The 24,990-nt window shown below is 46.1% G+C and overlaps 2 protein-coding genes across 2 annotated transcripts; one reads left to right on the top strand and one right to left on the bottom strand.

Moving 5' to 3' along the window:
- Positions 1–836: 836 nt before the first annotated feature.
- Positions 837–12,439, top strand: kdm1a (lysine (K)-specific demethylase 1a). Its single transcript, XM_068751790.1, has 21 exons — positions 837–881; positions 1,429–1,722; positions 2,060–2,225; positions 2,499–2,632; positions 2,736–2,814; positions 2,934–3,026; positions 3,114–3,220; positions 3,422–3,503; positions 4,310–4,404; positions 5,105–5,122; positions 5,393–5,535; positions 5,625–5,715; positions 6,030–6,164; positions 7,337–7,410; positions 7,834–7,945; positions 8,074–8,206; positions 8,308–8,495; positions 9,155–9,269; positions 9,395–9,522; positions 9,977–10,123; positions 10,432–12,439. The coding sequence occupies exons 1-21, from the start codon at positions 837–839 to the stop codon at positions 10,630–10,632; spliced, it is 2,580 nt and encodes an 859-aa protein (XP_068607891.1). The 3' UTR covers positions 10,633–12,439.
- Positions 12,440–17,722: 5,283 nt separating this feature from the next.
- Positions 17,723–24,666, bottom strand: luzp1 (leucine zipper protein 1). The gene is made up of 5 exons (XM_068752308.1): positions 24,535–24,666; positions 22,215–24,432; positions 21,494–22,044; positions 21,215–21,394; positions 17,723–17,965 (listed from the first exon to the last, which is right to left on the bottom strand). The coding sequence occupies exons 1-5, from the start codon at positions 24,664–24,666 to the stop codon at positions 17,723–17,725; spliced, it is 3,324 nt and encodes a 1,107-aa protein (XP_068608409.1).
- Between the last annotated feature and the right edge of the window lie 324 nt (positions 24,667–24,990).

Genomic DNA, 24,990 nt, shown 5'->3' with positions numbered 1-24,990 from the left:
TTTGGGTAAGATCCTCAATGAACCAACCACAAAAGAGTTCATTGAAAGGCGACCTGCTTGTGTGCCGTCTTTGTGTTGACGTCTTCGGACGATCGAGAGGTAATATTGATATTTTAAATATTTAACGATTTCGCTTATTTTAAAAATAATAACCCCACTCGCGTCCGTTTTCACACTTTACTTTGCGGGTTTAACAATGCAGATCCCTTTCAAGCGCTGTAGTGTTTTCTTTTCCTCCAATTCGCACCTGCTACTGTTTGTGCTAGCCGGGTTTCATTGTTAGCGGCGTAGCATGGCCTACTAATCAAAAGTTTGAAAGGAATTCATTTTGCTAACGAAGTAAATATATTTATTTATACTATTTTTTTATATTTGCCGTACAGCTTGTGTGTTCAGTAAAGAAACACGATACTGGAATGTGCTATATAGACGATATGTGGAACAAAGCTACTGTTAGCTGACGCAAGCTAACATTTGTAGTCATACTAGTCTGCAGCTGCATTTGACTTGCCGGCTAATCTAATCGTATACTATAAATCTGAATGACGTAATTTTCAAATGTCCACATCATAGGTTTAGGTTCAGGCCTTTTGTTTTCCAACTGACTAACAGTGTACCGAGCTTCAGTATTGTTTACTTCCAGCTTTTCTTGAGTGGACATTGTCTCCCAGCTAAGTTAGCTACAAACTTAAAACGAGCCACAGTGGATTTCCTATCAAATGTTCAAAAATGTTCTGGTAGCTTTCAACTGATCTGATGTGAAAGGCCAACATTTTGTTCAGCTGGTTCCTTTCGTAATCATATTTCTGGTTCTGTCTTTATTTCTTAGTGTTTGAATGGATATTACGAGGTGCCCGGAGAAATGGGTAAAACAAGACAAGGTTACTCTAATCATTGAGCTCTCATTTCATTAAACCATGACATTCATAAACAGTTAAGGTTGCTTAAATCATCCAGTGACACATTTGTGGATGAATTGTATGCCAAGGCTAGGCAGTATTGGTAGTTATTAAGTTTAACCTTTGACTGGGTTCATTCACTACCTCAATATCAAAGCGATTAGGTTACACAGGGCACAGTAGTAAATGATTAAAGTAATAATTTGGCATTGATGTGGACGTGTAGGTTTTCCATTATAACTGTGGTATGCTACAGTCTAACACGTTTTCTTTATATTTGTTAAGAAAGAATGGAAATGGCATAAGATAGGACACACAGTTTAAAAATAATGTTTTTAGTAAACACATCTCACCATTCATACTTATCATTATTTCCTCCAGAAACATTTTGTAATATTTTTTTAACTGATTTTGCTGTTCTGATCATTTACATTTCAACCATTTCAGTAAAAAAAAAAAAATGTAACTTGTTATGTATCTTGTATGTTTATTTTTAAAGAATTCATCATTCGGTTCAACTTTCATTTAGGAGAGGCCTCCAACATCCTCCATGATGCTCTCTAGCAAGAAGTCAGATGCTGGCTCCTCGTCTTCTTCCTCCTCATCTTCTGCAGGAGCAGTGGGAGGTGATAGGGCTCCAGTTTCTGATACACAAACTGGCCTATCGGCCTCAGCTGCAGGGCCTCTGGATGTGAAGAAGAAAGAGAGATCATCACCGAGTGGAGAGTCCGGAGGAGCCCCTTTGCCCCACCAAGCAGGTCCCGGAGCGATAGACCAAGACTCGGCAGAAGTTCGCAGAACAAGTCGTCGCAAGCGAGCAAAAGTAAACATCTTAGGGTTGTGTTTCCTCCCTGTATGCACAGGGAGGAGAGAATGTTGCTAGTAAAAGAGGTAAAATACAAAAGTCAATTTAGTTTATCTCCATTTCTTTCATGTCTCCTCCTTCTAGGTACAGTATTGGCGTTTATCATAAATCATCATGTAATTTTTACGTCTTAGTATAAAGTACAAAGAACTTTTTCATTGTCTTTGCAGCATTATGGCGCATCTGTCTCATCTCTGGAAAGGTTTTGCTCTGTTAAGTGACAGGGGAGCCCCCCGGCTCATCTGAGTCCACAAGGCTGGTTTTAATGATGCTTTTATTGTGCCTACTGTTGCAGGTGGAGTACCGCGAGATGGACGAGAGCCTGGCCAATCTGTCCGAGGACGAATATTACTCTGAGGAGGAGAGGAATGCCAAGGCAGAGAAAGAGAGGAAACAGGTCATCCCCCCACCACCTCCACCGGTAGAGGAAGAAAATGACAGTGAACCAGAGGAACCGTCGGGTGAGTATGAATCTTGATTTAACATATGAAAGTACTCAAATGAAACATTTTTGTTTTAGGAAATAAAGTGAAATACGACAAGTAGCCTTTCTCCATGCAAGAAGGCATTCATTTTTTCCTTTGACAAGAAGGTTGTGTCTTACGTTCTGATAATTTAGCTTGTCTTTGATTTCAGACACAAAAGGAACTCACTGCATGCGAATGCTCTTTTTCTTTTTTTAACCCTAGAAGAAGTCACTGTTTTTGACTGAACAGTGACATTTGTATATTTAGGTGTGGAAGGAGCCGCTTTCCAGAGCCGACTTCCTCATGACCGCATGACTTCCCAGGAAGCCGCCTGCTTCCCTGACATCATCAGTGGTCCACAGCAAACTCAGAAGGTCTTCCTCTATATCCGCAACCGTACGGTAAGTATTAGTGTAAACACTTGTATTTGTTCAAAACAGACTTTTGGACCTTCGTTATAAATATATGCACTTGTGTATCTTTATTTGTGTTAACCTGATCCAGCTCCAACTGTGGCTGGACAACCCTAAGATCCAGTTGACCTTTGAAGCTACGGCACAGCAGCTTGAAGCTCCATACAACAGTGAGACATTAAATTCAACATTATTAAAATTATCTACATTTTCATGTATTATTTTTTCCATCATGTTTTCCATAAGCCTGCGTAAGCCGAAACGTGTTCTACTGTTATCCATTTTGTAGGTGATGCTGTGCTGGTCCACAGGATACACAGCTACTTGGAAAGGCACGGCCTCATTAACTTTGGTATTTACAAGAGGGTCAAGCCTTTACCAAGTGAGTTCACTTCATCCCTTGCACTGGTGAAATAATCCAAACTGCATCCAAAGAGTGTTGAAACTATTTCCATGCTTTATTTTCCAGCTAAGAAGACCGGAAAAGTTATAGTTATTGGTGGAGGTGTGTCGGGTCTAGCTGCAGCAAGGCAGCTGCAGAGCTTTGGAATGGATGTTACAGTCCTGGAGGCCAGGGTAAGTCGCCAGCACCTTTTTTTTTCCGTTGATGTTTCATGTGTATTTAAAAACCTTTCTTACCAACTATAAATATAAATGTTTTCGTCTGTATTTTATATTTAATAGCACTGTGAGATTTAAAAAAGTTTTGTCATTGTTAAGCTTGTAGCACAAGCTTTACCACATTAATGCAAATATTGCCTTAATTCTTCCTGGCAGGACCGTGTTGGAGGCAGAGTGGCCACGTTCAGGAAGGGCAACTATGTTGCTGATCTGGGTGCCATGGTGGTGACGGGGCTCGGTAAGACTTCATTTAAATACTGAAGTCAGTTTCATTGCTGCGGAAACCATCAGAGTCCGAAGTTGTAATCAGTTAAAGGCTTTCCAGCTTCGACATCAACATAAAGAATGCAGAGAGATCCTGTTCTATTGTTTGGGTGCATCGTCACTAAGACTTAGCCTGCAGTTTCTTTTCTGCATCAGTGACACCTCACCTCCGGTCTTGTGCTTTGGCTAAGCCAAAAAAGGGCTGAACTTAAAAGTTGGATCTCCAACCTCTTAATGACTAACATGTCCCCTATTAAAGTGTGAAATAAGAGCAGATGCAGTATTTTGGTTCTTCTCACTAGATCACAGACAAACCCTGGTCCAAGGCTAGAGCCACTGGGGAATGGTTAACGTCTTAACGGCAAAGAAACACCTTTTCCTGTGGCAGTGACAGTTCCAGTAGATGTTGTGACATGATAGCAACCCCAAGGAACTCTTTCTTTCAACCCTCTGACCTCAAACAGACAAGTATCTGGTAATAGTACTGATGAATCATCCACGATCGACGCTCCAAATGACCACTTCCTTTCCGGAGATTTTCTTTTTGTATTGAATATGGTTCCTGATTTTACTGTAGCCAAATCCCATATATGCCCAACAGAGGGCAGCCCCATTGCCTCTGCCTTTGTTATCCTCCTTCAGTAAGCAGAGCCGATGTATGCCAAGCTTTTTTTAAACTTTTATTAAATGAAGCAGAAATAGGCTTTAACACTTATTTTAAACCAAATCGCTAACTTTTCTGGTTTTATTCTCTTTCCATGTGTGTGCCTGCTCATTCAGGAGGGAATCCCATGGCAGTGATCAGTAAGCAGGTCAACATGGAGCTGGCCAAGATCAAACAGAAGTGTCCACTGTATGAAGCCAATGGCCAGGCTGTGAGTATAAAGAGATGCCTAGATCTATAAAATTAATGTCCGCCTGTATCATATTAAACATACATTTTGTACTATTTACTATACAATAATTGCATATTTTTTAAACCATATACGACCTCGACATCATCGAGTAAGTCATTCTCTTCACACATCACACACCCCTACATTAGTGTATCCATTAATGTACTATATGTGCATCCTTATGCACCTTAGAAACCAGAACATTCTGCTGTTTGTTCCTTTTTAACAGTAGATTTTCTTCAATGCACAATAGTTCCCTCAGCTGGTTTGCAAGCCTGTGGAATCATGGAACTGCTTCCACTTGTGTGTCGTAGAGGACAGCTCCCTGGGTCCTTGGAGCACAGAGAAGACCCGAAAACGGATTTAGCCTAATATAATTAGTTTTAGCGTAAACACTGTTTCTCCTGCTCGTTTTTTTCTCCTTTCCATTGATCGGCAGCGACGGTTGTGTAGGATGTTTAGGTTCACATTCAGGGCACTTCCACTGACGCACAGGCTAGCAAGCTCGAAGCATCCGCATGACGTGTAACTGGTTTCCTCTTCCCCAGGAAGGCACACATCGAATGGATATGTTTAACTTTTGTGCAAACCTGTTGGTTTAAAGTTGTGTCTCTCTCTCTCTCTCTCCCTCTCTCCCTCTCTTCTCAACCACTTCCATGTTGTCTTTCGTGAACTAAAGGGCGAACGATGCACCAGTGTATGTATTATTTTCTTTATATAATGAATTTCATACTCAACAATAAATAACAAACCTTAATTTCCCTGAGGGAGTCTTCCCAAGGGACTAATAAAGTTCTCTTTCTCTAAACCATAGAGAGATCAATGTGAAACCCCCATTAGAACAGAAGATAGCTAAAATCAGACTGTTGTCTAGTGACATCATACAAATAAAAATACTACCTGCTGTAATTTATGTCATAGCTGTCAGTAGTGTAGCTGATGATGGTGCGTTTGCGTATTTGTGCAGGTGCCAAAAGAAAAAGATGAGATGGTGGAGCAAGAATTCAACAGGTTGTTAGAGGCTACCTCCTACCTGAGCCACCAGTTAGACTTCAACTTCCTCAACAACAAACCCGTTTCTCTAGGACAGGCCCTGGAGGTCGTCATACAGTGAGTACATATGGGTGACGGTGAGACGTGTTCAAACGTGCACCCAGAGAGCACGCGCACAGATCCTCACCTTGTGTCTGTGTGCGCAGGCTGCAGGAGAAGCATGTAAAAGACGAACAGATAGAACACTGGAAGAAGATCGTGAAGACTCAGGAAGATCTCCGGGATCTCCTCAACAAGGTGAACACTGAGGTTTTTATGGATTTTATTTGTTAAATAAATTGATTGCTCAGAGTTGTATGCCTCGGTTTAGTATTTGGACAAAGATTGCAGATTATATAGCGACACATTAAACATTGCCTCCCTTCTCATCAGATTTGTCCTGTCCTTTTTTTTTTTTTGGAACACTCTATTTCAGGAGCACCTAGAGGGGTCGTTTAAATTTAGAGCTAATATCTGTTGTACTTGAGGCTTTTGGCTTGCTTGTTTTCTCACCTGTCGTCAACCATCTGGTGACCTCGTTCCTCTCCCTGTCCTGCTTTTGTGCCGTGTAGATGGTGACCGCTAAGGAGCGGGTGAAGGAGCTCCATCAGCAGTATAAAGAGGCCAGCGAAGTCAAACCACCCAGGGACATCACGGCTGAGTTCCTGGTGAAAAGCAAGCACCGCGACCTCGCCGCTCTCTGCAAGGTCAGCTCCAGCTGCTTTTCAGGGTTACGGTTGTGATCCTACGTCTCGCATCTAACGCGCGGCGTCGGTTCCCTACACCGGACCGTTGTGCACGTGATGCGTTCTGAGCGCAGCTTTCACTTCAGCGTTTGTCTCGGAGCGGCATGCCAGGCTTAAAATACTTCTGTCGAAGGAGGCAAGTTTAAAGCCAAACTATTTCCAAATGTGTTTGTGGCGTTGTGGGTATTACATAGTGTCTGTTTTTTCAGCAGCTGTATTTTGAACTACGGTACTCTGCAGCAACAACAGATTTCTTGGGGGGGGGGGGGGGGGGTCATAATTAGGACAGGAGGCCGGACAAAATACCACAGTTGTATGATAACCGGAGAAAGCTTGGATTAATTGTAACAACTGATGCTTTATGGACGTGGAGGTCAGGCCTGCTGCCTCCGATTTTACTGCCGTGCTCTCCCAGTGCACCAGACATGCCTGTGTTCGTGGTTTAATGCCTCGCTGGGTCGTATTGTCGGAATGAGCGCAGGCCGATTTATTTTCGGTCTGCATAAATCACCTCCGCTGCTGCCGCGTGTGTGTTTTAGAAGGCGGTTTTAGTTGGTTGAAACACAGCTGGTGTCTGAACTGGATTCGTTTGCTGTACCTCCGCTGTCAGTGAAACCACTTCAAGCTCCTGAATCACTGTCTGAGTGTCTTTGTGTGTGTGTGTGTGTGTGTGTGTGTCTATGGGATGCATGACTACACTAAATAACCAGACTTCGAGGCCAAGTTAGTAAATGGCTATCTTTGGATATAGTCTGGCATTCTTTCCATTCAGCATAGAAGCTTTTAGATGATGTCACATTTCCCTTGATTCCCACTTCTGCTTCCCAACATTGCTGAGGTCAACGGCGTGTAAAGTGTAAACAATAGTGACTCCCAGCTTCAGGAGCAACGGCCTGCCTCAGCCGGCAAAGCCTTTTTGGAAATGATGCTCTGCAGGCAACCGGAACGAAACGTGAAAGGGAGATTAGTCCGCCATGCTGATCTAATGCAGAGAAAAGAGAGCCATCTGCAGCCAGGAGTGTTATGACATCACTCAGTACTTAAAGAGATTTGTCATTGAATCTTTTTCCCCCCAGCAGGGATATCATATCAAGGAAATAAATCTTATCTCCGTCACGCTTGTCCTTGTGTAGGAATACGATGAACTGGTGGAGACGCAGGTCAAACTGGAGGAGAAGCTGCAGGAGCTGGAGGCCAATCCGCCCAGGTGACCAATCCTGTTCCTTTTTTTTTTTTTTTTTTAGATGCACTAAAGTCTCGTGTGGCGATATGGTGATGAAGTCGACTTCACCGTTGTATTTTCCTGATCCAACCCGGCCTTATAAGAATTATTTGAATTGCTCTGGGAGGCAGCGGCATCTTGTTAAAGTAACAGTGAATGGAAATCTGAAGATGTCTTCAATAAAACGTAATTGTTAGTTGCGCAGGCCTCAACGACCGCTGCGTACCTTTTGTGTGAGTGTCCTGTGGCAGGTTGCCTCTTGCAGTTTTCTGCGAATGTCACGCATTAAGCGTCGGTCGTTACTCTGACCTCCGCTGTTCCGGCTTGTGAATGAATAAGCCTGTCTTTCTGATGTATGAACAGCTGTCAGTGTCCTTCATTATCAATCCTTGGCTTCTTTTCCCACAGCGATGTTTACCTGTCATCCAGGGACCGACAGATCCTCGATTGGCACTTTGCCAACTTGGAGTTTGCCAACGCTACACCCCTCTCCACTCTTTCTCTCAAGCATTGGGATCAGGTATTCACATGTACCCAGATTGAAAATAGCAATAGCCGTGCTGTCCTTAAAATGGGTTTGCATTCAAGAGATTTTGAGCTCCCAAATCATTGTGTCGCAGAGATAACAGTGAATTCATTTATCCACAGGATGATGATTTTGAGTTCACCGGCAGCCACCTGACGGTCAGGAATGGCTACTCTTGTGTCCCCGTTGCCCTGGCCGAAGGGTTGGACATCAAACTAAACACGGCGGTGCGGCAGGTCCGGTACACGGCCTCGGGTAGGTCCGCGAGATGCTGCGTGCGAAGTCATGTTCATGTTTGATGCTCGTATAAAAGTAAACGGGCTTCAAAAACGGTGATTCCTCCGTCAATCCGACAGGCTGTGAGGTAATAGCAGTCAACACTCGGTCCACGACGCAGACCTTCATATACAAGTGTGACGCTGTTCTGTGCACCCTTCCTCTGGGCGTGTTGAAGCAGCAGCCCCCCGCTGTGCAGTTCGTGCCCCCGTTGCCCGAGTGGAAGACGTCTGCCATACAGAGGATGGGCTTCGGCAACCTCAACAAGGTAACCCTTCCTTCCTTCCTTCCTTCCTTCCTTCCATTCCGCTGTCCTTAATCTCCCTACTGGATGACGCCTGCTAAACACTGGAAACACTCCAGTGAGAATCGTCACGTTCAAAAGAAGAGTTCAAGTCAGGCCTTGAATCTTGTCGTGTGTTTCCACCAGGTCAAAGGTCGGGAGCCATAGAAACGAATGCTAAAAAAAATCGTTCTTCTAAACTGCTTGGGTGATTATCCTGGTTTACACCTTGGTCTAGATGCAAGAAGTGGGAATCGAAGGGTGTCATTGATATTGTCCTTACAGGAGAGGAGAGGTCATTAGTCTTCTGGCAGGCGAGTAAAAGATGCGTTTTCTTTGCGTCCGTAATCCGATCCGGGTGCTGCGTCGCTCTGACCCACCAGCTCCTGCAGTGCTGAGCATCGTCTGCAGCACTGCAGTTGATCGCCTAATGTTTTACCGCAGCGCTCAGAATGCTGCAATATTATGCAACACCGACGCTGTACTTCCAGCAGAGGGCGCGCCGCCGTTCAAACGCTCGCCTCTGTGATGCAGCGGCTGCACATGTTGAGACTGCAGAGTGAACCACAGGCAGCTGAGCTTTGATGAAACGAAGGATTTTGACGGTTTTTATTCTTGTTTTTTTTGCTCCTCTCTGTCTGAAGGTCGTGTTGTGTTTCGATCGCGTGTTCTGGGATCCCAGCGTCAACCTGTTCGGTCACGTTGGCTCCACCACGGCGAGCCGGGGCGAACTCTTCCTCTTCTGGAACCTCTACAAAGGTGATAAGAGCTTCACACCGTATCGATGTGCCCCCCCCGAGATATTGATTTCCCGGACATATGAGCCGTTGCCTTCACCAACGCATCCATAAAAGGTCTGTGACTGGTGGCTTCTCTCTTCCCAGCCCCGATCCTCCTGGCTTTAATGGCCGGTGAGGCCGCCGGCATCATGGAGAACATCAGCGACGACGTGATCGTGGGACGCTGTCTGGCCATTCTCAAAGGAATTTTTGGAAGCAGCGCCGTACCTCAGGTACAAGACACACACGTGTATATATATATTTTTCTTTGCCCCTCTTTCTTTACTTTGACTTCTGGAAGTTCTCACACCAAATTATAGCCACGTATTTTGTGACACAGCTAGCTCTTTATTTACAGAAAACTAATAGTAGGTTGTGTTTTTCCGAGCTCCGCCGTGAATGTTTTCTCTTTCTACCCACTCCTTTTGAATGGAATGTCAAATTTCATTCCTCATCCGACCCCCATAACCAGCACAACAGCAGGCATACGAGGAAAGGCACTGAGGCAGAGATGTATCCAAACCACCAGTCATTATAAATCATTTGCTTATGGTTTCAAATGGAACCAAATCAAATGCGTGAAAGCCGGCGCTGGAGCTGCTTCCCATCCAGCTGTTCACAGGTCCCTGCAAACATCGTCATGGAAATTCCTCGCAGTAAATGTGGTGGTGTTTGTTGTCATGGCAGCCAAAGGAAACCGTGGTCACTCGATGGCGCGCAGACCCCTGGGCACGGGGCTCCTACTCGTACGTGGCAGCAGGTTCTTCTGGTAACGACTACGACCTCATGGCGCAGCCCATCACCCCCGGCCCGGCGATACCGGGAGCCTCGCAGGTAAGCGCACAAACGCCAAAGAAACCGGACTGTGTTGGGCTGAGGGAGAGAGTTTGTGTGTGGAAAAAACAATGGTGCGATAGTATCCCCTTCTTACCACAATAAGAGTGCAATAATATACTAGTGCAGCTTCCCCCCCCCCAACACAAATGTTTTTTTTTACTCTTTTGATGTTGGCATACTGACTGATTTCTACATTGCCTGATGAGTTCTGGAAGTTTACTCCCACGCTATTTTCCTCGATATTCCTTCCTCATGCTGGGACAGAACCAACATCCATCTTGGTGCGGTTTTCCTTTTCTCCCCAGCCCGTTCCTCGCCTCTTCTTCTCCGGGGAGCACACGATCAGGAATTACCCTGCTACAGTCCACGGCGCCCTGCTCAGCGGCCTCCGCGAAGCGGGACGCATTGCAGATCAGTTCCTTGGTGCCATGTACACGCTTCCCAGACAGGCCACGCCCACAGCCGCCAGCAACCCTCCGCAGGCTCAGCCCGCCCCCAGCGTCTGAATACTCTCTTCTGGATTCTCAAACTTTTTTTGTTTTTTTGTTTGTTTCTGGACAAGGTTCAAGGTTACCCCTAAACTATCGCTACTTGTACTTCACACTGTATGTGTGAGGATTTGGAAAGACCCACAGATGATGTATTTTTTCCTTTGCTCATGCAATGACTGAAGATTTTCCTGCTTCACGTTCGACGTGAAATTCTTAAACGGGAGCATTTCAGTTTCTCGGACTTATATTTTTGGGATAAATGCAACTACGCATTCCTGCGGAAAAAGAAAGAGAAGACGATTGTAACCTAACTAGTCCAAAAACTGGGTTAAAGGACGCGGAATAAATCTGAATTGTGTTGCATACTAATGTTAACGCTCAGCTAAGACTTTATAAATGTGATTTTCCCAGTCTTAAACCAGAAGCATGGCATTAAGTTTGGTACTAGGAGTGATAACTTGTGTAAAACCATGTAGATTATGTTTGCAAAAACCCAATGTCTATTTATGCGCCCCCTGTCTGATTAATAATATCCACAATTTAGAATATCTTCTATATCTTATGACAGACTCCACAGCACTGCTCGGCTTCCCTGAGACATTCCCCTCCGTCACTCCAGAGGTTTTGTTTTGGCTGTCTTAAAACATTGCTTTGTACTGTATCTCTGTGCTTCCTGAATTTGTCTTAGGTTGCAGAGTGTAGTGAAAATAGTTTGTAATAAAAGAAACAAAAAAAAAAGACATATGTTGATGGAAGTTTCGTTTCCATAGCAGTTTAAGTATTTTATTATGTTCATTTTTTACATTGTCGGTTATTAAAAGACAGAAATGACATGATGTGCGTGTGTTTTTCTTGATCATACAGATTAAGGTGCATCACCTGCAAGCACGTTGTAGTTCATGTACACACGTGTGCAAAATGATCATGTCTGCTTCCACTTTGACCTCTGACCCTTTATGGTTGTTGTTCTGGCTGCATCCCAGGGGTGGGTGAGAGAGAGCGAGCGAGAGAGCGGTGGGTCTCTGGTAGCAGAGTGTTGGACGTGATGCATGAGGGGACAGTTTAGAATGGTTAACCATGAGCCGTGAGCCTTTTTGGGGAGTTGGATTTCAGGGCTCTGTGCTCCTCTTCTTTCCAGGCACCCTTGAATGTCACCGGCCTTGTCTCCCCCCCCACCACACACACACACACGGCGCTATTATGGTGACCAGAGATGTTTGATGTAACAACAGTAATCCGAGCCCGGGCTTTGGACGGCGGCACACCGTGGGCTCAGAGCGGTAACTGTTCACTGGCGAGGTTATTTTTCATAATAGTCTCCAGCCCACATGACTTTATACAGAGGAGCAGTAAATAGCTGGTTACGAAAACACTGGATGGGAGACCACAGCATGTCTGAACACATCTGCTCCTGCTCCGTGGCTGTGATGCTGAGCGTATTAAACGGGTATGGACACCTCCCAGACACTCGGGACCAGATCTACCGGTAATCGAATTTAGCAGTCTTGGATCACCTCTTGTCTAATCTTGTAATTCCATGATCCTGGGTGGATGGACGGTGATGGGCGGGGAATGGATGTACTCGGTTTTCTTGCAGATCCAAATAAAGGGGAATTATTGAACACCTGACAATCAGAGGCTGTTTATTTTCATGATTTGTATTTTCATATATGACTATTGTGTAGACAAAAGGATTATTTAAGCTCCAGATGCAGGAACAGAAGTGGCGGCGCTCACAAAGTGAGGCGCAGCTGTTTAAGAGAACGTTTTGTGTGCTGACTTTGCATTCCTAAACAGCTTGTGGCTTTCCTTTTCCTACCTGAACAATTTGCCTGATTTGCTGCTGCTGCTGCTCGAACCAGATTTTAAACGTATACACGCAGAAGCTGTGGAGGCAATGAATTTGAGTTCCGCTCCTTCAGCAAAACGCTTTGACAGAAGAAAAAATGATGAGTGTGTTGCATTTTACACACACTCAGCAACGTGCACGCACCGGTTCCACCACGGAGACCTGTACAAATAGGTTGTTTTTTGCTTTTTTATTGGAATACACGTGGTTTAAGCTGTACAGTTGGCAGCTTCAAGAGACCTACATGCAGAGTGCGGCAGCCACGGTAAGGTTAGAACATGCACAAGTCTAAAACGGGGGGGGGGGCTCCCCATCCAGTCCACCTGGCATCGCCGACACACTGAGTAGCAAATGAAACCATAGAAACCCTTTTCTGATTTCATTTTTCTGTCTCTTTCTTTTGGACACAAACATGAGAAACCCCAGCAATGAAATAAACAGTTGATTGTAGAGGCCTGAAGCTCTTGCATCTATGTAACGGAGATGAGATCCAGCTATTCCTTGGTTGTTACTTTCTTTTTTTTTAGATTATTTCTATGTTCAAACACACGCATACACACACATCTGGGGCCTGCACACATCTTTGGCAGCATGAAACAGAGGATGCACAAACCCTGAATTTATGAGCGAGGGGATAACGAAGCAGCGAAGAGGCCGAAGTCCTGAGTGGTCCCTGATAAAAATGGGTCGACACATGGTGAACCACTCATCGCTCGCCTTCAGTGACTATGACACAACCCCCCGGCCTTCCTCAGTCGCTCTCTCAAAACGCCCTCCGTCTAATCCGCGGTTTGTCATCACGTCTTTGTCAGGTTGTGACAAAGGTCTCGCATTCAAAATAACAAACACAGAAAAAAAAAACAGGAAGAAGTACTCTCCAGGAGTAATATTCTTAAAATCATGATGGACAAAATACTAAATATATTTTCAATAATAAGGCCCACTTTACAAAATTACAAGATTTTCCTTAAATAAAATCTATCCGATATAGCTTCCAAAATAAGACATCTTTTGTTCCACAAAGGAATACAAACATACAGAAGCAGAAAAATAAAATAAAATACACCCTCAAATTAGTTATTGCCCCTTAATTTCAGTATTTTACAGATGGACTATCCATATGGGGGAAAACCAGCACCGTCTCAACCTGTAAACTGGAAATACTGTGGAATGATTTTGCCACATTAGGCTGAATTACATTTAAAACACGATTCCTTCACTGAACCTTGGTCGGTTCAGTAAATGGCTACCGAGGAACAATTCGGGAACAGAAAAGGGAAACTTTCAGGCGAAAGGGACTAAATGGACGCATTAGCCATTTGAGGTCTTAAAGTTAAGTGCTGGTTAAGTGCAGATTACAGCCTACACCACCCAATGACACCACGACTCTGGTTTCACACTGGAGGCCTCTGAGGACAATGGCCTTATCACTGTCCACGAGCCGTATCTGCGCCACCACACCAGTACATTCGAGTCTACTTTATAAAAGAAAGACAAAACCCCAGTCCTGTGTAAATAAAAGCTCATTCATGCATACACCAGCAGAGCGTAAGAGGATTTCTGTTAACTATTTAGGTCGTTCTCTTATCCTCCGCTTAATCCACTTCTGATCCCTGTCAAAATATTCTGCTCCAGTCAAGGTGGAGCGGAAACAAAGACAAACGCTACACGGAAGTCTTGAAACGCACTAAATCCTCACTTGTGTCCCATTGGACCCGTCGGTACATTCCACCATGTCAACACTGTGCAGGCTCTTGCCACTGGATGCAGCAAACAGAGCTTCCAACACGGGGCGTGGGGAGGGGGGAGGATCCCAAAACACATTTGCATAGGAGTCTCAAATGGTCAGAGTCCTGTTACAGGCCGAGACGTACAGCCGGTGTCGGGGTACTTTTGTAAGGAAGGAACGTTTCAACTTTGCCCTTGTACCAAGTCCTGGTTCTTTGAAGCAGACCCCCTGAAGGGAAACACTCCCAAATGTCATAAAACAGTTTCCAACAGCTGGCTTCTTCATGGAACCCCCCCCTCCCCCCCCCCAGTGATCCCCAGCCTCCGGGCCACGGCATTGAAGCCAGCCCGTGGCACAAAGGCAGGCTGAGGGGACCACTGCTGCAAACATGAAATCACCAGTATGGCAGGACGGGGTTGGGGAGGGGTCTGGAATCACCTAGGAAATCCTGCACAACGGTGACGTCGATTAAGAGAACAATCACCCGTCATTCGGCAACAACACCCCAGTTCACATGGCGAGTCTTTGTTGATGTCAGCAAACACGCTGATGGCGGACCACGCCACGCGTGTCACAGGGGGCGTGAGCCCAAGCAGGACTGGACATGGCTGCCGAGCTGTCCGTCCTCCTGTATTTAGAAGTTCAGAGCCAAAACAGATTTATACGCAGACCTGACCTCTGACCTTTCCGCTACCCAGGGAGCAGCCCATCACTGTCTGCCGATAGGCCTCCTGGTTCCCACGGAACACAACCCTGCTGTTAAAGGCAAATGAGAATCCAAGGAAGATGCAGGAAGGAGGAGGAAAAGAGGAACGGGGGGGGGATGGAAAACTGGAACCAGTTGAAAAGACTTCATTTTGGGAAACGATGGCATTCCCTCTTGGTAAATGAGAAGAGTAACAGAAGAAACGAAAGCACAGAAACACTGGATGACCATCAAGTCTTGGCCAAAGCAGCGTCTGGTCGGTTTTTGCCCCATCTTAAAGCAGGCGGCGGCTGTGAAGACGCCGCATGGCAACCGTTTCTGCACCCGGCGACTCCGAGGCGCAAACCCAAAGGACAGAGCTTTTTAGCCGGGTCAGCCTTTACTCTTTAAAAGGGTACTCTGAATTTAAAAATAGCTTGTTCCGTGTTTTGACATCCCAGAGGGAGGAGTTTCCTCATGGAACCTATTTTTTATGCTTAAACCAAAATACTTTTACAACAAACCTCTGGATGGAACAAAATATATACAAAAAGCACCTGATAATTAGTATTGCATGTGATTTGCATGTACAGCAATGTGGAAGAACATGGAGCTAGTCGGAATCAGATGGGACAGTCCACTTTACTACATCTCAAGGCACGGATGACATTTCTAAAAAAAAAAAAAGTTTAAGACGGAACATTACTGAAATAGTGCATTCTAAATGGGTTTCGTTTTGGACTTATCCCTGCACACTCGTCATCTCCCAGCTGCACTATGACCGGTGTGGTTACAGACATTGCATGCATTAGGGGTTTCATTGCATATAAATCTTCTCGTATCAAAATTAAAGTGACAACTCTCCAGGCTCCTGCCACCGAGCGGACCTCTTTACGATAAAAGATGAATAGAAACGACAGCGGGACGAGAGCTGGTTTAACGTAGGAGATCTGGGAGGTGTACTACTCGGACTTCAGCAGCATCGGAATCAATAAAAGCCGAGGCATGAGATGGAGACCCTGCTTCAAAAGCTCCGTTTTCAATCTGATCCCGTGCGTCCCCCCCCAGTCGCATATTTTGCAAAGAATCTTGTATCTGATGGTAACATCGAGCGATTGGAATTTCACAGCTGCAATCAAGAGCAACATTCATTAAAAATAACTCATCGCCTGTCGTTCTGAATTTAATCTCGTGTGTCAGATCAGAAATCCTGTCGATTTATTCCAGCATGATGAGAAAGATTGACAGGGTCGGCGTGGTTCCTGCCATAGATATGCGACATCTTCCTACTTTCATTACTGGCCGTGACTGATGTCGGTTTCTATGGCGCTACCATTGCTGGAGCGATCGCTCCAACATTCCAACCAGGAGTTTTTGAAGTAATGAAATAATACACCTTTATAGAAACAAGCCGCGATGAGCAGGGATGAATGGCGGACCTCGTCCTCGTGTCTTCCTATGAATAGCTGGCGTGTAGCAGTTTATACAGCAGCATAGAAAATACATCCGTCTCTCCAGGCATTGATTGCCGGTAATGAAAAGTCCATTTTGTCTCTCAAGACATGAATGAGGACATTTTCAACAGCTGTCAAGACAAAGCACCGTGGAAAAGCGTTGCATGGTTTGAGGTTTTCAACAACCCCTTTTACAATTTTTTTCAGATATATATAATGTATATGTACATTGTATTTCAGTGTGTGCAAATTATAATTTTGGCCTCGATGTGGCTGAATGAAAAGAGAAAAAGATGGAGAACAGGAAGCAAATTACAAGAAAATTATGTAATAAAGTGGTGGAAATAGAAATCAAACAAAGTCCCAAGCGGTCAGAAATGTGACTTATTAGATGCATGCAAATATCTGTCCAGCATCCAAAGGACCAAAATGCAATCTGAATCGACGGCGCACTCGAGAAATAAGGCGACGCGTGTTAAAAACACAAACGGATTAAAATGTGCACGTGTGTTCCCGTAAACGGGAGCGCAGGAAGATTTTACGCTGGGACGGTAATTCGCTTCCTGTTTTTGGTCACATGGAAGGTAAATATCCTTTTTTTCTTTCTTTCTGTGAACCATCCTGCATGAACATCCAGCTGTGTGAGATGAAGATGGAGATGCCTCCCAAAAGATCACATTGTTTTTGATTTAAGGTCGGGTTGCTAAATTCTGATGCAGAAGCAACACATCGGTCCACTCAGGATGGTATTCTCAGCATCTGAGTCCGTCTTCTTTCACCGATCCAGCAGACCTCCAGCCGTCCCCAGCCTACCAGTATCTCCCTTGTCAAGTTTTGGAAAACACTATGAATACGTCCAACACAAAGAGCAGAAGAGGATGAGCGGGCTGGTGAGGCGGGCTGCCTCCAAAAACATTGTACAGGCGCTGTCTTTCCATTTATGCCTCTTTTGGGACAGAAAGTTCCGGATGGGACGAGCGGTTGACGTCTCAGCGCTCGCTCGGGGTCGGTCTCAGGATGCTTGTTGTTCTATAGCTGCAGCAGCTATCTTTCATTTCTCTGCAGGTTATGAAAGCTGACTTTCTGTCCCTCGTGCCATTGAGCGGTCCATGGAGTGCTGTTAAGAAAAGAAAAAAGACAAAATACTTTAATCATTCATACTTGAATATTTTAACATTAATTTACAAAACAAGTGTCCTGGATAGTTGGCCAGTAATTATGAGGCAAGTCGGTATTGGTCGTTGTCCAAAGTTAGATTTGCATAAATATCAACCCGTATAAGGAAAGGACTCTCAGATATTACATTAATGATTAATGGATATCATTTGTGCTCACATAACCCTTTCCTCCTACCTGTCCTTTACCTTTCCCTGCTCGGGACGGTTCTTCTAATGATGTTCAGTCTGACGATGGCTCCACAGTCTGCTCCCTGCTCCGCTCCTCCCTTCAGCTCTGGCCCCCACCCCTTGACCCCGACTGGACCAGTCGGGGCCTCTGGAGGAGGTCCCCGCCATCTTAGATGCCCGGTCGTAAGAACTCCCCAGGCGGTGCGAGTCGCCGATGGGTTGCTGCTGCCTTCTGGCGGCAGGGTTGTAGCCCGGGTTTGGACTGGGATCCGCGCCATCAGCGCCCTGGAAACATCAGAAGGTTGTTGTTCACAGTCAAAACCCGGCAGCCGCAGCGTGTCCCTGATCAATGGGATTGGTTTATTATTGGCTCGATCACAAAAACGCCACCAGTACAGGTTGTGTGCGGCAGCTCTGGGCGTTCTGTCTGGCCGTTTGTATCATGTGGGCATTAAATACATGGTGTTTACATTAAGTGGTGTGGCACATGGAAAGTCTGCCATGTGGATTTCTGCCAGGGGGAAAAAAAAAATCCCCTATCAAAAAACCCCAAACATACCCCAAGCTGAGAGATTTATAATCTGGCGGGGCTGACTAGAAAACGAACCCGCTGGTACCACTCGGCGGTGGCTCCCGTGGCACGTCCCCGTCTCATAACCTCAGTAACTCTACTCCACGCCGGCGAGAGTTGGATGACGAAGCGTTTCCTCAAGCGCACAGAAACAGCGCCCTGCGCCTGTAATTTCAGCTTTAAAAAAGGCACCATAATTAGTGACATTTGGTGGGTAGCAGTTCGCCTCTGCTGCAGTTTTAGAATTCATTCTCACTAATTGGCTTTAATGGCACGCTGCTGGACTACCTTTCTCGGTCTCCAGGGGCAACAGACAGGAAACCAGTCACCGGCCAACCCTGCCTGGTGGGCGTGTCCAATGTGGTCACATCCTGCTTGCACGCAGGGAGGAAACGGCGGAGTGGCGTGTTCTCCTTCTATGGTAAGCACTGCTGCAGCCCAGAGGCTCTCGCTTCGGTGCTCCTCCCGCACTCAGCGGGAGGTTTGCACGCTGGGCAACACGTTAAACAAGGCTTGAAAAGGTGAGCCTGCCTCGGTTTAAAGGGTACAAAGGCTTCCTGTCTCCAAGAAAACACAAGTGTCGTCACCGGAATGGATTTGTTACATCTTCAAAAGCTATGGATCTATAGATCCAGGAGAATCTGCCATTACTGTAAATGGGCCTTTTGTGAATAACTTCTAAACTAATAATGTAACAATGTGAATCAAATTGCTAAAGGTTTGATTTCATGGTTAAATAATCTAGAAACATAGATACAATAAATGTTGGTGTAAATGACAATATAGGGGAGTGAGGTGCTTGGTGGAGATCTGCGCTCGCCGAGTGCTTTTCTAGTTTCATACCTAATTCAGTTTAGAAAAGCAAACAGACTCCGTGAGAAGATTTCCCGTCTCGGGTGCAGAATGAATTAAGAAACAGCACAAGAGGCGCGTCGGAGGTTCTGCAGAACAAATCACGCCTTTCCTTTAAATCCGTCTGCTCTCGGTCTCTCGGCCAAAGTTTCAGGAATGGCGATGTTCGGCCAAATCAAACTCCTAAATCACCTCTGGAACAAGACATGAGTCTTAAGAGTCCAGGAGAAATGTGTGTTTTATTTGACGATGTGTTTATTGGTAGTGATTTACAAAAAGCCATTCTCTTCTTGCTTCTCACAGACCATTAATGCAGCGTCTGTGGGATGATATTCCACTACTGAAAGCACGGCATCGTGAAGATTTCCGCCACTGCACAGACTGTTATTCCACGGGGCCTTTGCTGTTTGCAGCAGAGCAGCATTAACCCCCCCCCCCCCCCACTTCACCTTTCTGCCACTGGTTTTTGACTCAACAAAAGGATGTTTTGGTATCCCGACCGTTGGCCGTATCGCCCCCCGTGTGTCCCGAGCCAAACATAAGTTCACGGCTCATTCGTGGAGAAGCTTCGTCCGTCCAGCTACAGGAGGAGGGGTTACGACAGAGTTCTGTTCTCTGTGGAATGTCTGCTACGGAAAGCGAGTCCTCCACATTTTCACACCGACCTGTTAGGGTTTACTTGTACCACGATTAGCCTTCAAGCGTACCTTGCACTAGTACTGTGTGAGCCTTCTTCTCTGATCAATATGTCCATTATCAGAGAATCACCATGGCGACACGGCTGAAAATTTAGGCCAGCTGATTGTGTCAAAACGTCAATTCCAATGAAAACACAAAAGGGCGAACGTATTGATGCGATCAATAAGCTATCAGTTGCTGAGGTTGCTCCAGGCTACGTGAAGGAATTTAGAGTGTTGTCTCCTTCTGACTAACTATTGATTGATTGATTGATTGATCGCTGCTCTTCAGCTCTTTTTTTGTCTCCTCAACCGTTGTTGCTTGAAAATGTTTATACGAAAGACAAAGATAATTTCTGTCTCCTTGGCAACATCCACTTTATTTATGGGGGGGGGCAGAGATCTCACCACCCAAAGGCCTCCCAAGTCATCAAAGCAAATGACATTCATTTGCAGCCGTGGAGTCAACTTTGTAAAAATCACCACAACCATATGACAATATATTATATAGCAACACGTTAATCTAGTGGCCCTTTAAGAGTTTTCACCTCATAACTCTGGAGACTTGTGTAAACTTTCACACCCCGTTAATTAAAGCGCACACGTGCACAAGATCCTACATGGTAACGCACAGACACAGCAATTTGTTGTCTAATGACTCCACGATCGACCACAAATTGTTAAAGACGCGTCGTGTTTCCAGCGGCGACGGTCTGGCCGTGTTAAGGTGAAAAGAAGTATAATAGAAAATAAAGTCAAAATTAAATCTACAAATGTAAGGGCTCATAAAGCAACAGTATATGCAGATAGGAGGATGGATGAGGTATAATGTTTATGCAGAATAGTAATGTAGCCTTGCCTGGGACGCAGACTGAAATGTGGTGGCCCATTTAAAAACAAGAAAGCTATTTTCTTCTCTTTGAGGGTTCCTAACCTTCTTTTCTCCCTGTTGAGGTCTTTTTCATTTCCATCCTCCCTCTTTTTTTTGTCCCACCCTTTTCTCTTTGTGCCTGCTGGGGCAGCAGGAGCGAGGCCTACAGAATTGCTGTGCTCAGCTTGAAGTTGCAGAGCCCGGCGTCAGGGGGAAAAAAATCCAAGCCGAGCCTCTCATGCAAAGTTAAGCTCAGCGGATGCGCTTTCTGGGCGTTTATCATCGAGACAAACTGCAGAGCCGTGCTTTAATATCTTCACCTGTGACGATGCAGATTCATTTCTGGAGCCACTTTCTGCAGCGGTAGCCATTGACATTGTTTTAATGCTGATCTTGCTTGAGAACTTCACAGTGAATGCAGACATAAAGGCGACTTTTCAAATGAACCGATTCTGTTTTGGAAGAGACCATCTCATGTAAAAACCACCAGGAAGATGTCCAAGTCAACGCTTCTGCATCATTTAAAGCAAACACTATTAGAACAGCAAGGCCGGTTGTCCTACTTGTGGTTGATGCGTGTAGGATCGGCCCCAGGATTGAGAAGTAACAGGTGCGTGAGGTATGATCTTGCCCTGGCCTCCTGCATCCATGTTAGGAGACTGCGAGCGCCTGCCTCTGCGAAGCCCGGGATCCTCCACTTCCTTCGTGTTAGCAATCACGCTGTTGATCTTCCGCATGTACACCTAGAGCAAGCAGCAAGGGGAAGGAGCAACGTTACACTGTTATTTGTTCCCTGCTTAAAAAGGAGTTACAATCAGCATCCATCCACCTTACTGTCTCACCTCTGCAGGGGACGGCTTGGATCCCCTTATTGCCTCGGCATTCCCGCCAGCGCCGCGGTTTGCCCCTTCCTCTGAGTCGAAGGTGGTTGCACGGTACGCCCGCCACGTTGTTATGGCTTCCGCTTCATCCTCTGAATGGTAATCGCTCATAGTCCTTGTATTCCCTATTCCCTGGGTCTTTTCCTCCACAGATGCAGGGCCCTTGTTGCTCCAGGTGCTTCGCACAGTCACGTGCTTCATGTCTGGTAAACCATCTTCTTGGGAGAGCGGACTTTGCCTTTGCCCTCTCCAGCTGGCGACCGTGGTTGCGCTTTCAAAGCCCGATTCTGCGTCGGTAAAGAGTGCCGTGGCGGCGTCTGCAGGCTGGAGGCCGACGTGGCTGGCGGTGGTCTCCAATCTGGAAGAGTTGGGAGGTTTTGCTTTTGATGAAGACTCGTTGATGTCGTCCATCCCATATTCTTGGTCCTGGTAAGCTCGCAAAGTCAAATCGCTCCGGGGAATAGAGATCTCGTATGGGACAGAGACGCTGCCGTGGTGCTCGCTGCTGGCGCCTAGAAATAAAGAGAAGTCATTTAATATGTCATGTGGATTTGAACCCAGGACCTTCTTGCTGAGCGCCACCATGTCTCCCCGTAAATATACAAGCCTGATTACAGATTAAATTCACTTGTATTTACAGATCATTTGTGTTCACGTAAGTGTGTGAATGGTGAACACTCACCTATGAGGATGTTACTGGTGGAGGTGTGACGCTCTTTGATCGGTAACGGTTCACTGGAAACGCTGCTGCTCCGGCTGCTGGTTCTGGAAGAGCTTGGGTCATTGGGGTAGATGGTTATACTGCTGGTCATTTTGCTAGCGGTAGAAAGGACAGGTTTGGTGCAGATTTTGGGTCTGCCGTTTGCAGACAAAGGTTCTGAAATCATCACTTCCTTCCTGTCGATCTCAACAATCGCTGGCTTGATGACGGCTTTCGACCTGAGCGCCTCACGCGGGCTGCACACACGCTGGATTGCGATCCCCGACGGGATACTTGTAGGTGCCGGGGAGCCGCCCTCAGCGGACGGCGTTCTGCGGAGTAGATCCTCGTCAAACGAGCTCCTGGTAGAGGAACCCTCTGTCTGCGAGTCATTGACGTGGGAGTATCTCGGATATTTGGAGGTTGTCCTGCTGCTTACTGGAGTAATGTTTGTCTCAGGCGCAGGCTCCGGTTCAGAGGGTCTTGAACCCGTAGATTCTGTTTCTGAGGCTGATGAATGACCCTCTGAACCCTGGTCATTGGGCAGCAGCGGCATGACGTGGGACATGTAGGCCGTGTACGAGCCGTTGGCTTTAGACATGGCGGAGGAGACGGATCCCGATTCCTGAACCGGCTCTGTTGATTCCTGATCCGAGGCCGACGCCGTGTCCTTCCCTAAACCAGAGACACTGTTTATGTTGTCAAGCACGACATCAGAGTTGTTTGATTCGCTGTCGCTACCGACATACAACTTTGAGAACTTTTCCACTCTGCTCTTTTTAGTCTCCCCATCAGCTCGTTTGTTGGCCGTCCTCATTGGCTTCTGGTCATTAGCTGCTGGAGGATAGCGACTAAGAACAGATGCTTTTTTAATGTCACCGGAAGAGCTCGTCTTCTCCTCAGATCCTCTTCCCACGTCTCCAAGTCCATTATCGGATGAAATTGTAGTTGCGGTTTTGGGTATCCTTCTACTCTTGTGAGCGGGACTCATGGCTCTCCTTCCAGACTTAGGCGAGCTCTCCTCTGTGTGGCTCAGCTCTTTGCTCCTCAGCTTGGTCTCTCTCTTTTGCTGCGGGGAGAGTTCTCTGATCCTGTGTTTGGGGGGACCCGGTTCGGACGTGGTCGCGGGACTCCTATATTTGGGTTTCTCTTGTCTGAAACCTCCCTTCACAATAATCTCCTCATTCTCAGCTTTGCCGTTCTCCAGGACCTTAGCAGGGCTGCTGGAGCAAATATTAGCGCTTCCATTGCCATATTTTTCCAGACTACTAGTTCCATTTTTTCCACATAGTTGCATCTGGAGTTGCTCCACTTGCTCACCTAGTTGCAGACTCCGGTTCCGTTCAAGCTGGAACTTCTCATGAAGTTCGCCATTTTTGGACTGTGAGCTTTTTAGATCCTCCTCCACTATCTCCAGCTGTTTGAGGCGGTTCTTCAGTCTCTCTACTTCCTGTGTCAGCTCTTTTACTTTGTTGTCCTCCTCCTGCGAGCGTTCAAGAGCGCTGTTCTTCTTATTCTCAGATTTATTCACAAGACCGATGTTGACATCGGCCATTTTCAAGTAATCGACGCTCTTCTTGCGTCCCGCCAGTTTACTCGTGAGGAACGCCGTCTCATCCTCGATTCGCGACCTGATGAAATCCGCTTGACCAGAGTCTGCCGACAAGCCGAGGCGGTTCTTCTGGTGCTCTAGTTTTTCTGTCAGCTTTAAAATGAGCTTTTCGTCCTCTCTTTGTTTCTCCAGTAGTCTTTTACGCTCACTCACGAAGGTCTGGCTGAACCCTTTGAGCTTCTCGAGCTCCATCGTCAGAGCCTGCTCAGCTCTTTCCAGCTTCGTCTCAGACCCCTCCACCTCTTTCAAACGAGCTTTCAGGGCCTCCAACTCTGACGAGAGCTTCTTCGTCAAGTTCTTCTCCTCATTGAGGCTCAGGCAGAGCTGGGCGCAGTCAGATTTGCTTTTCCCAAAAGCTTCTTCCAGTTTCTCCAGGTCAGCCATTCTCCGCTGTAGACGTTCGATCTCGCCTCTCAGGTCCTTGGTAAAGTTTTCCTCCTCTTCCAGTTTTTCTCGGACTGTTCGACAGAGGTCCTCAGCTTTCCGCACCTCCTCATCTTTACCCTGAATCTTGAGGAGACTTTTCCTCAGGACCTCCACCTCACTAAGCAGGGATGAGTTGCTGCCTTCTGCCTGGATGATTTTGTCCTGTAGAAAAGAGAGTTCTGCCAATAATTCATCTGTTCTCACCCACACACACACACACACACACACACACACACACGAAGTCACAAGTCAAACAATACTGACCTGCAGATCTATCAGCTCATCTTCAGATTTCTGCAGCTTGTTGGTTGCTTCTTCCAGTTCCTCCAGTCTTCGGCCAAGACTCTGCAGCTTGTGCCGCAGATGCCGATGCGTCATGTCTTTATGATCAGACATGGCTACAAGATTCTTCGTATTGGATTAATTATGTTCGTCTTGTTTGGATTATTTGACAAACGTTTTGGAAAGTCCACATTTGCAAAGTAGAGACACCAAGTGCCTTTGTTTCTATGTGAAGTCCTCTGCAGTACGCGGCCTGCCTTCGTCTGCAGCTTTAGGATGCCGACGTTCCGTTACAGAGGTATTCCGGAGCCAAATCTCTCATCTGTAGGAGAGAGAGAGGAAATAACACTTATAGGCATCCGTAACTTGTCCACACAGAAGTCAAACCAGTATGGGAGGAAAAGCACTGCACATTCACACAACACAGTTAGCATAATA

This window comes from Brachionichthys hirsutus, chromosome 18, assembly GCF_040956055.1.
Source record: "Brachionichthys hirsutus isolate HB-005 chromosome 18, CSIRO-AGI_Bhir_v1, whole genome shotgun sequence".
Lineage (NCBI taxonomy): Eukaryota > Metazoa > Chordata > Actinopteri > Lophiiformes > Brachionichthyidae > Brachionichthys > Brachionichthys hirsutus.
The sequence above is the reverse complement of the archived record's forward strand: the minus strand, read 5'-3'. Positions and strand labels throughout refer to the sequence as shown.